This window comes from Diadema antillarum, unplaced genomic scaffold (genome assembly GCF_040938485.1).
Source record: "Diadema antillarum isolate AM-2024a unplaced genomic scaffold, OU_Dant_1.0 seq00000014_RagTag, whole genome shotgun sequence".
Classification (NCBI taxonomy): Eukaryota; Metazoa; Echinodermata; class Echinoidea; order Diadematoida; family Diadematidae; genus Diadema; species Diadema antillarum.
Window position 1 is genome coordinate 777,477 of NW_027271134.1, and position 12,524 is coordinate 790,000.

Below are 12,524 nucleotides of genomic sequence, written 5' to 3' on the forward strand. Positions count from 1 at the left end.
TTACTTGGGGAATTACTACTTCTTATTCTCATCATGGCTTGGTGTCAAACTTACCTGTTTCCAAATCCTTTTTTCAAGTGATTTGTGCAGTTTACAGCCGCACAATATGGCATTTTAATGCCTCGCTCAAGGTCTCGGAACGTCAGAAAAACACGGTACAACATGCAGTCACTGTATGTGGATAGCGTCTGCTGGGATTTGCACGCAAAAAAGTTCCGCTAAGCAAAATGGCGGACGTCACGTGACAATGAGTCGAGCGACGGCGACAAAACGGGTGGCGAGTGATTCTTCTATGTGTAAGAGTTCTGTGGCAGCTAGCCAGCCAGCTCAGCGCTGTACGTACCCACCCGTAGAGGGCGCTAGGGGATTAGATACCAACACTGGTGAAGTGACAACGACTTCGACGTGATGGCCTCAAGAATTGGGCGCAGAATAGCTCGAAAATACCTCAGTTGTCACGATTCGAGACTCATTTGGAAGAGGTACGTACTTTGCTAGCTGGGTACATATTTTCAAGAGGAACGATTGATTTAGCACCCAAATAACTATCAAAGGATAATGTAGTTTAGTCATGCTCGTGTACTGTACCTCGCTCGCTCGCTCTTGCTTGATCAATTCAATTTCAAGTTACAATGCATGACTACCATTGACTACAGTGTATACGACGCCTGCAGTGAAAATACTCGGCCAGAAATCAGTAGGCCTAGATTCTATGTAGCAGAGGTAAATGTTTTAGAGTACATGCCCAAGTTTGGTACGCTTAAAGATAATATAAAGTTTTGGTACCTCAAAAGTTTCCCTGAGTTTCCTTGTCTTCTTAGTTTGTGTTTCAGGTTAAAGTACCTTTCATATTTTTAACTAACACTGTGACCGTGAGTGTGAGACTTTACTTGCCCCAATCAAGTGCTCTCATGTCACTCTTACGAGTCTTAGTCTTAAGTTAATCATGCAGTAATGGTTTTGTACAAAAACTACAATATGTGTATATTGATTGTCGCGATACCGCGTCAAGTCAAACTAACGGCTCGTTCGAAATTTTCAGAGCCCGCTCTGCTCTGGTACGAAACCCTTATTGCATGATTACTATTAAAGACATGAGAGCACTTTGGGGCGAGTAATTCTCACAGTGTTAGTTATTTGAAAGGTACTTTAACCTGAAACACAAACTAAGATAAGGAAACTCAGGGAAACTTTTATCTTTAACAAGTTAAAGCCCAAACAAAGTTCTGGTACGCCTGCAAAAGTTGTCAAATTTCGCTCCCAGATGTGCACGTACCGTAGTTATGCACTTGTCAATGTAATGACTCACCCCACTACCCCCGGACATGGGTGCGTCATTTCCTCGTTTGGTCCGTCAAATTTGTGACCCAGGTGTTCGTCATTTTACCAGCTTTGTCCGTCAAATTTTTGACCGAGGGGTGCGTCAAAATCCCATCATTGTCGGTCAAAATTTTGACCGAGGGGTGCGTCATGGTACGTCACTTGGCTATGGAAAATAACACGCATTATTTTGAACCGAGGGGTGCGTCATGGTACGTTACTTGGCTATGGAAAACTGCACGCATTTTTGCACGCTACCGCACCGGATACACGTACCGCGAGTGAAATTACAGTGAGCGCTTTCCCGCGGCAAGTGAAAATCAAAGTCGGGAAGCGTTTTGGAATAAGAGGAAAAAATGCTTGCCAGAATCTGGCAAGCAAAGAATTTAAAAGCCACCCTTTCTCCTTACATTTTCCCTCCAACAAACCCATGAAATCATGCATACTCAATCTCAAACCAGGGACTGTTCAGCGATGTAACAACTTAGTTCAATCTTTCCTGTCGAAACGGCAGCAGAAGAACTGCCTGCCGCATGCTATTTTCTGCTCGCGGGATAGCCCGACCAGCTGGCCAGACGCGCGCGCGACGCTGTTAGCTGTGCGAATCTCTACGTACCGCGACTAGGCTGTAGTTACGCAGTACTCGAGCGGGAATATGAATGGCGTGGTGTGTACCTACCTGCGCTGCAGCAGTATGCATCCACCGCACTAGCAATGGCCGCGCACACACAGCGCATTCTGCACACATGTGATTGGGTGTGATTGTCATGTATGGATTGCATGCACAGAATACATACTACTGTTCGGAATATCGTAGCAGCAGCGTGATGTATGGTGAATGACAATACGGTGCTTACATGGTAAGGGAAACTTGCCGAAACTTTTACAAATTACGTGTACGAACCAAAAGAAAATGAAATTGCTTGAATAAAACGTATGCAAAAATCGTTTCAGTATTTACGGGGGTGCGTCAAATGTACCGAGGATGTCCGTCACAAAAGTGACCGAGGTGTGCGTCACTTTCAACGTGTTGTCCGTCAAAAAAGTGACTGTGGTGTTCGTCACTTGCAGCGTTATGTCCGTCAAAAAAGTGACTGTGGTGTCCGTCAAAAACCCCGTGTGGTCAGTCAAAAAATGACCATGACGCACCCATGTCCGGGGGTAGTGGGGTGCGTCATTACATTGACAAGTGCATTATGGGTAAACTCGGCCTAGCGGGTAAAGTTGGCCCCCAGCGCGCGCCGTACAAGTAGTTTACTGCAGGCGCTGGGGGCCGACTTTACCCACTAGGCCGGGTTTACCCACAACTACAGTATGCCTAGGAAATGTGCGGAATAATGCTGTAATATTATTCGATGGGTAACAACGAAAATATGAAATATTAACCAAAAAGGTTCAGTTTCAGAACTTATCCGAATGGGGCAGGCTAAATTCGGACTCTGGCTACTCGCAGTAATGGTCCGAGTTGTTACAATGCGCGTATCAAAAACCTCTTTGGCGCGCATGCAAAATTAGTGTGCGCCTATCAAGCACCTCTAAAACAATCAAAGACGTTTGATAAACAACAAAAACTTCAAAGACCGCGCATCTCAGCAACTGAGGTGATGTGCGTATAGTCTTGAGGACCGCCCGCCGTCCACTTGTTTTGTACAGGATTAGCACGCACTTTCCTGTCTGTTCAGTTAGGCCTCATTTGGTATTATACAGTAGAATATGGCAATCACGAACTGCATGTAAATTGTCTGAAATAGGGTCGAGTTTTCCCTAAGACCGAGTTAGTCTGGAGCCTTCTGGAATAAAAGTCGGTTTTCGGACTGTTATTATTTTTCTCAAAATACTCCAAAACGACTCATCATTCCGGCAAACCGCGTCAGCCAGATAAGTTTCTTTGTAGACTCTTTCGATATATTGCAAGCTAATATGAAATGGTGCCAGATGGGTTCTCAATCCCTTACCACAACTTTGTTTTCACTTTAAGGGTTTTCATGCTATAGATCTAGTTCTAAATAGATGAAGTCTTGAGTGTATCTTTTGGAACATTTTGTGTCAGTAATAATACAATATAGGGTGCCTAATGACATTCTAGACAGAAAGATCCGTCCGTCCGGAGGAGTCTTTTATATTTTTGACGTTATCGCTCTCCTCCGTAGACAGATGGAAGGTATTAGTACCCATCGCTGTTTGGATGTTTAAAACCACTGTCTCTATGGAAAATTGGGTGGGGTACCTCACCCTTCTCCATTGCGTCTAATTCACGGCCCTAGGTCAGCAAATTTAAGCTTGTATAGCAAAATCAACATTTCAAGAATGCACTACACTCACCAGATTAATGAATAATCCATCATTTTGGTAGAATTTTCAATGTAAAACACACATCAACCAGCCTGTCGCGTCATCACGTTCAAACTGCAGAAACATACAGTATGAATCCCTTAGCCAATCACATGCGAGGTAGTTTCTACGTGTTTTTTTACTAAAACACGTACCTCGCATGTGATTGACTTACAAATTCAAAATGGCGACTTACAGCTAGCGAACGGCGATGTTGCGATATGGATAAAATTTCTGCATTATTTATAACCTAGTTACTGTGAGTATTTCAATTGCACAATGTGAGAAATTTAGCCCAAATATTGCTGCATAATGTGTCATGTCATGTCAAACTTGTTTGAATGTTAAAAAAGCTGTCTGAAATTTGGTTTATCGTAACGTTTGATCTATGCGCGAATGCTCCACACAGGAGCCGGAATCATTGACTTCGGTCTGTATAAGGAGGGGATCCGTGAAGCCAGACGCAGTCTCCGCAGAACATTCCCCGACAACCAGATACAGACCGATCTTTCGGTCAAATGACATTCTAAATGCATGTAATTTATTGATATGGTCTAGATACAAGAGCAGAGGGGTCTAGGAAATTTTGAAAAAAAATTGGTTTTTATGTTTACCTTCTCTGGTGCAATGTTTGGCTTTGGTACAGCACATCCTTGATTGGTACACACACATGATTTGGATAAATTACAGAATAAAGCAAGTTACCCAATGTTCGACATCCTAAATTGCAGAAGCAAAATCTAGCGTGCATGATCTGAACGCCTGCGCTGCAATCATCGTTCGAACGCCTGTACTCATTGTTTGGCCCAGGTGTCCGTGCTTCGACATTTGTGACGTACTGCGCCTTGCGCTCGCCCTGCCTATGAGTGTATTTAAGTGTGTGCGCCACGCATGGTCGAAACTGTATACGTAGAGTATATCGCACTACGAGAGAGCGCGCGGTACTCTATGTACTCCATGCTGTGCGAGAGATTCAACGCATACACAACACGTTGCGATTGAGCCATGGCGATACCGCAAATTCTGGCCCGGGTGGCATGCAAAATATAAATATCGCGTTAATGCTCAAGTTATTTCAGAAATGGCTGCCATCGTGGCTGTAGGTGTACACGCTGTACAGATTCAATGCAGATAAACGGACTAGTAGGTTCGAAACTTGGAATGAAACAAGTCTATATGTGTTGCTATGCAACTTTACTTACCCGTTACTTACCCGTTGATCTGCTTATGCGAGCTGACCTGGGAGGGTCGCGACAATGATATCAGGGGTCCGGCGACGTGGCCCACTGTTGTGCTCTTCGGAACATGTGTGGAGGTGGTTGCATAGTTTGAATTTTGCACTTGATATGCGCCATTTTTTATTCATGAATTTCAGGGAATTTTTATTTTTAAGAGTAGTCTATTCATGGAAGCTGTCGAATCGAGGGCCACTTGCTTTACCGGCAGCCAATCATGGAGAGCGCAAATCGCTCTAAAAAGAGCGTTATTATGCATGCCGATAGCAACCATCAAAAATATTAATCCGATCTGCGATACGGTCCGTGATTCGGCTGTTGACGATTGCATTTGTTTATGTGTGTTGTCTTTGTTCTGTGCATTGAGAGTGTGGTTATTCGTAGGTAGTTTTCGGGGGTTTCGGGGATGTCCCCCGATAGCGATAATAATGTAGTTCTAGATCCTGACGATGCTTGTCTAGACTAACCGTTGAAATTGACCCGATTTTACGATGTATACTCACGTTTTTAGGAGTTGAGGATAGTCCGTATCCGTGTAGACAACTGGAAAACGATAGAAATTTAGGTGAGACTAAAAAGCAATCACTTATCTAATTGCTAGTGCTAGCTTACAGTAGAGCTTTACGCACTGTGTGGGTGCGCTTGACAGTCCACCATGTTGACTCTATGCAGTACACAACAGCTAGCTTAGCTTATGCGTATGTGTGGCAGTGGTAGTTTGTATTGAGACTGCAAAACATGCGCATGTTTACTAGCGTCAGTGTACAGTGCGTATAGCAGTATAGCACGCAATTGTCTCTTGACAATACGCGTATACGAGCTGCCTTGCCAAACTAGTGCAGTGAATGACTTGTGTCGAAAAGAGTGAAAGGAAGAAGGGCTGCCAGCTATGATGACGTCATCACGATTAAAACAGTTCTGTCAAAATCGGCTTGATTTTCTTAATCGTCGATTTACTCGAGTTATCTTGAATTAGAGCAGTTTTCCTTCGAAACCACTCAATTTTCATAAAAATTGTGTGGTCAACCTACTTTTCGACGGCCGTTCCGTTCTCGTGCTTTTTTGGGGCCCCAGACAACGGGAAAAACAAATTCATCTCTATGGGAGAGCCGCCTCTGGCGGCTCTTATACGCACCAATATGCTAATTTAGCCGGTGTTCTGTAATTTCCCCCATGATTTGTATGCGCTGTAGATCGTTAATACAACTTCATTCATTTGCAAGCTTCAACATTTAAATCACCCATGACATATTAGAATCATGTAGCTAGGCTATACCAATCACAGCACAGCACTGTCTTGAGGCAAGGCTGACAGTATCATGTACACGAGCTCACTAGAGACACTAGTCATTTGTAATCTGGCTACTGTTGACTGAACATCACGACCAACTTCACTTGCACAAATGATCTGGATCTGGATGAATATGCTGAAAAACCCTGAATAGAGTACTGAGTATCACTCAGCACTGTGGTGTGATGTGCCGCTAATCACAACGGAGGTGACGCTGGAGCGCTTCTTTAAATGTATCAAATCTATGAATCTGTTTAATATTGCTCGACAGGTCATTCCAATCCTTCGCTGTTCTATGAAAGAAGGAGTTGGCGAGAGCAGTTGAAGAGCCATGTGAAATAGAATAATTATCAGGGTGATAGCTTCGGGTTGCCATACCTCTCAGTGCTTGAATAGGGCTGATATAATCCACTAGCTTTGAATCAATGTTGCCGTGCTTTATTCTATGAAATGTTGATAGCCTTAAGGGCAATTCCGCGGTTAGTAACGTTACATTTTAGGGACATTCTCATGATTTAGATTAGACTCATTTCTCTATCTGTGGATGTGAAGTCTCATTAATGTCACCAGAGATCATTCTAGTGTAGACCTAGAACAGAGCAAAGAATGAAATCATTTCATGGATTATTTTAGAAGAAAGCTCTGCTTTTTATGCCGGTTAGTAACGTTACAAAAAAAGGACATAAAAATTTGATGAGCATCTTTGAACAAAAAGTTTGCTAAAACTGGTATAGCTTGAAATATATCAACACTTATTTTTCATTTCTAGCTTTAAGGGCAATATCTACCCCAAATATCCTTTCTCATTGTAACTTTGTTTGAAAATTAAGTACAAAAATCATGGTTAGTAACGTTACGGTTAGTAACGTTACGGTTTGTCCAGTGATTACAGAATTGTGTGTTAACTGAAATCATTACATGTTTCCTCATGAGAATGCAAAGTTAAAGCTAAGAAACATCAGATAAGACATGAAACTCTTATTTCAATCATCAAACTCATGCAGTATAGTACCATTGTACTTGTACATGTTAAAAAAGACTTGAAAAAAAGTTTGCATAAATTACAAACTAAAAAAAAGTACCACTTTTAAAGACTAGGTCAAGTGATATCCACAGTTTCATAACTTTGCCAATCACTGTTCATCATGACTCACAGTAATTCACAAAAGCAGCCTGTGTTATTGAGCAAAACAGTTAATGTGTTCCTTATCAAGAGTACCTTTAATAAAGGAGAAAGAAATCAAAGAGCAAAAACTAATGTACCGGTATGTAGTATGTACAGTGTATGACCAATTGTGGTGTGCGTAGTCATTGCACAATAGGAATCCAGCATAATGTAATGTTTACACTGTGAAAGTAGTTTAAGTCATATGATATTAACTCAAATAATACTTGTATTAGTTGAATTCATGTTTGTTCAAGTCTAGAGACATGTATTTTTTTTTCTTTTAGACCAGTTTGAATGTCTAATCTCTGCATTGTTCTGAAAACAAAAGTCTGTTCGCAGTACCTGAAGCGTAATTAACCCCAACAAACCATTGTATGATAATTTCAAATTGGGACAGAAAATTTGAAGTGATGGCCTCAATTGTTTTTAACACTACTTTCCACACAAAATGCTCTGCTGGCCCACAGATTCCATCAATTGCCCCTTCCCATGGGAAGTGGTTTAAAGAAGAAAAAAAAAATCGCTCAATGTGCACCTCGTGAGCCTTCTGTAGTGATGCGAATGCTACAGACCCCCCCCCCCCAACATTTCCCGCCACGATTCCGCAACGCGCAAAGATTTTGCCGCATCGTTTCATGACTTTTTTCATTGAAGTCTCCCGCATATTTTGAGACCAAATTTGCGACGTCCGGGTACACTGTTCTGCAGTTATGTAATGTTTGGCATAAATGCATGTCGACCTGAAAACAGCTCAAATTCAAGATATCGTGTGCAAATACAATGCAAATTGTGTTCTTTCGTTAATTTGATAATGATTAGATTTTTTCAACCTTTGACCAGTGAAATTAATCAATTAATGTAGATAAGCTTGAAAAAGTGCCTGCAACAAATTTTGGCAAAAAAACAATAGAAAACAAAAGGTAAAAAACATTAAAATACATAAGAAATTAACAAAACAATAAAAAACAAAAGAAACTGATTTTGATTTTGCTATTTTTTTGCAAGAAAATTGTTTGATGTGTCTTGAGGAACTCTTACACAAAAATTTAGCAATCCTTCAGTCTTTTTTATGGAGTTATAGGTGAAAATATGATTTCATGCGTAAATTTGCATATTTAGTTTACTTTAAAAAAAAAGCCAATATCTTTTTACTGTATGACCACATAATCTTGTAATTGACATCTGGCTCTATCATAAGGCAAAATTTTGCCAGACCAGGACCTGTCCATTGGAGTCTTATTCACTTATTTCATGGTTAGTAACGTTACAATACACACAGGCTGTGGTTAGTAAGGTTACATGGTTAGTAACGTTACACATTTTGACTGCCGTTATTTCTAACTTCTATAAAGATTAGTAATACTTATTTCTATATTTCAATTAGTCATTGGACACAGCAGGAAAAATTGAAATATTATCATTCATAGACACTTTATACTCTCTGGAGGGAAATAATTTCACTTTTTGGTTAGTAACGTTACATGACTGTCCGATGGTTGGGGAAATGCACACATGTTTGCATTTCGAAGACATGTAAGTTGATTTCAGTTAATCTATCCATGAAAGCACTGCATTGCCTCTATGAATTCAATATTTGTGGCTAGAAAATGGCATTTAACTTGACTAGCTATCTTCTTTGCCATTATGGAGATTTTGCTGATGAAATTCAATCTGAAAGATTACTTGTTCAAAATTGGTGAATTCAATACCTAAAACTATCAAGATACCCTGAAAAATAGTTTTTCCTGAATTATCAATGTGTTCTTTCCGAAGTCAAACACAAAAATCAAGGAAAAAACCAAATTGAAATTTTATGGTCATGTCCCTCTAACTGCGGAATTGCCCTTAAGAGCTTAATACGTCGTTCTGGAAGTGGATGAAGTTTCAGATCCTTTATCATACCAGAGGTGGAAGACTGCCATTTGTAGTCATTACAGATGAATCTGGCTGCTTTATTTTGTACTGCTTGAACCTTCTTGATGTTTACGTTGAGTGAAAGGGTCCCACAATGGGACCAGATGACTATTCACTATTCAGTGTGCAACAACTGGTAGATAACGGTCCATGATGAGGACCGCGTCTTAACTCGCCTGCTAAATCTAGCTAGAAATCTAGTTTATCTATCTAGGTCATGAAGATCAAAAACTTTTTGTGAAACTTTACTGGTCTCTGCTACCCTGTTTACTGTTTATTTTGAGAGGTAACAGGCTGCATCTTTCAAACATGATATACATACAAGGCTATGAATTAGTTATTAGCTTCAGTGTGTCAAACAATACTAGGCTGCCAGCTGTACCACTCATGGCGCTGTACCAATAATGGCCTCATTGCTTTACAGCGCCATTGCACTGTGTATGGTTGGGCTAACTGCTCATGGGTGGGTAGTCTAGTTTAAATATTAGGCCTATAACGATCCTGTTTAGCATTAGATCTAGACATTGGAAATGACACAAATAAGACACTAGCCTTAGTTTAACTCTGGTAAAGTAAATGAAGAGTTGTACACAAACAAGTCACAACTCATCTCACCGCTGTTTCCAGCAGCCTTGCAAAAGCAGCTGTCCGCCCTTAAGGTTAAACCGAGACTCACTCCCTACGCTCATCCTACCTCCGACTTGGCTAAAAAGTAACTGCCTCCCTGTACCGTACCACAAACCTCTGGTCTACCTGGTATACATAACGTGCACGACTAACTGCACGCCCTGTTAGTATCCATACTTGAACTTGCATAGCGTACCTGCACTATCATGACTACTAGTATCACTTTTGTTACACTACCCCTCCAAGACAAGTCGGTCTCTTGACGGTGTAACAGCAACAACAGGAAAAAAAAAATGATTGAAAACTAATTTACAACTAGTTGAACAACTTCTATCAAGACCTTCACAAAGATCGCTTCTTTCTATAGCTATATCTATACATACATTGTAACTTCCTCTAGATGAGATCGTTAATGTTTTCTCAATATATTACAACTTCAGATTTAATGGAAGGCAGCACTGCAAACTCAGCATTTCCATATAAGGGAAAACACACTGAATGTGCCTATGTATATGCATCACTTATCTTTAAACACCTAGTGTAGCAAACATAAACATAGAAAAAAAATTAGTAATTTTTTATATGGTTTCTAAACACCTGACAAAATTTAGTGAAGACTTGGTATAAAACCACATATTGTTAAAGGTAAAGTCAGTCTTCAAAGCTAAAAAACAAGATGGAGTACTGCTACGCTTTAGTTTGCTTATAGACAAATCCAATAACAATTTCGTCTCATGTAATGTACTGGTATAATGCTATACAAAGGAAGTGCTTGTTCCCCTAGGAGTCATACATGTATGCTCATTAGCCAATTAGCATCCTAACTTAAAAGCGAACAAAACACTATTCAGTTATGACTCTTATCCTTTTGAATAGTGTTATGTGATATATCTTAAAACATAACACTTTCACTTTCAATCCCTAACCAGCATTTAACATTTGCTTAAATAACTAAAAGTTGTAAAATCTTGAGAATGCTAACTCATAAATTAAACTATCCTCATCATGTTATGATGTCATTATAAAACGTATTATATCTTCTCATTTTGACGAAGAAGATTCACGAATCAAAACACTATTTTAGTGTATTTCACTACTTCGAAAATGTCCTTGTTTTCTCTGAACACAAATAATATGGTTTAATTAAAATAAATATGCCTTTGGCTTTTTTAGTTACCAGCCTTGTCCTTGGCTAGGAATCTCGCTTCTAGGTCAACTTCAAAGTTTGTGGCAGTCTCGTCCTGACAAACAAGAAGTCCATCCCGAAACGTCTCCCTCTTCATAGTCTGTTTGATGCGCTTTACTCTCTATGCAAGCTCCTTCCAAGTCCTTTGCTGTAAGTGTAACTGGCGTGTCTACTCCTTCCTGCTTGATTCTGTGCAATTTGGTGTTGACTCTGGTTTGCAAATTTTGGTCAGTTGAGTGTTGGATCACCATGCGATACTCTGTGTCCTCTCCTCTTGGAAAACCTTCATTCCTTGTTCACTGTACCACATAGCTTTGATGTGCTCGCTAATGTTGATAGGCACTCCCACTAATGTACAGTGTGCATCCAGGTTTCCTATTTATATCTTTTCCTATCTGGATGCATCTAATATCAGTTGGAGGCACATCGCCAGGTACACTGCCAGGACCATCTGATTCAGTCACATCCTCAGATGTACTGTCTGCTGCCCGATGTTCTGCTTCCTGTAATGCCCACATACCCCTTGCATTGCCTGACAGTAGTGTCTTGCTTCCTTCCTCAACGCATTGAGGTGTGACGAGTGACACGCCAATTACAAACTCATCTCCGCATTCACTCGCTTTGCCTTCATTTCCAGTTGGGGTGACATTCAAAAGATCCTTATGAACTTCTGCCTCCTGCCGTTTTGCCTTCAGAGCAGTTACCAATCAGCCCATTCTTCCTGGTTCCCCAGCTTCACGACTCATACGTGATGGGCTTGTCCTCCACTGTGGATTTCTGCTTCTGGGATTCCTCCTATGACTCATGAGGACTTCTTCTTTGGGACACCTCGCTGTTCTTGTAGGACTCCCGCCTACATGTCCCGGTGTTTCTTCCCATGGACCTGAAGGTTATCAATTCTGCCATAAGTGCAGTCACACTCATGGCACTCAAAATGCTGAGGATGCCTGTGCCTGTCCTGGTTGTCTTTGTGCCTCTGCAGACTCTGGTAGTGGCTGAAATGGTTCTGACGTGTGTAGCACTTAAAGTTCCTGCCCATATTAAATTTGTGGAAACCTGTATCATAGAAGCAGAAAGAAAGGAATAACACAAGTTCCTCCACAATTGAGATTCCTAACTCAAGTATTATACTCCTAGATGAACAAGAACACAAATCTCTCATTCTCGAATCAACCTTTTTGGGGCAATTCTCTGCCTCGGAGGATTTGGACATGGTGCAGAAATAGGCATTCAGCTTGGTGCCAGGATGGGAACATTTGGTTCAGATTCTTGGTCTTTGTGAGTTCCATAGGCCACAGTATCAGGAGGTGCTGCTTCCGATTCGATGTCTGATGACGCTGGAATCTCCTCTAAGATCTCTTAATCCATATCATTCTCACTGAGATGGTAGCTTGATTCTACCTCTGGCTCTTTTATCCAAGAATTCAACTTTTCCCCTTGATAAGACTTTAA

At 40.9% G+C, this 12,524-nt stretch overlaps 1 protein-coding gene across 2 annotated transcripts in view; it reads left to right on the forward strand.

The window, feature by feature from the left end:
- Positions 1-374: 374 nt before the first annotated feature.
- Positions 375-12,524, forward strand: part of LOC139725071 (mitochondrial-processing peptidase subunit alpha-like) — a 37,276-nt gene continuing 25,126 nt past the window's right edge. For both annotated transcript variants that reach the window (XM_071636161.1, XM_071636160.1), the window contains exon 1: positions 375-482. In XM_071636161.1, coding sequence (XP_071492262.1) covers positions 409-482 — 74 coding nt within the window. In that variant the 5' untranslated portion in view covers positions 375-408. The remainder of the gene's footprint in view (positions 483-12,524) is intronic.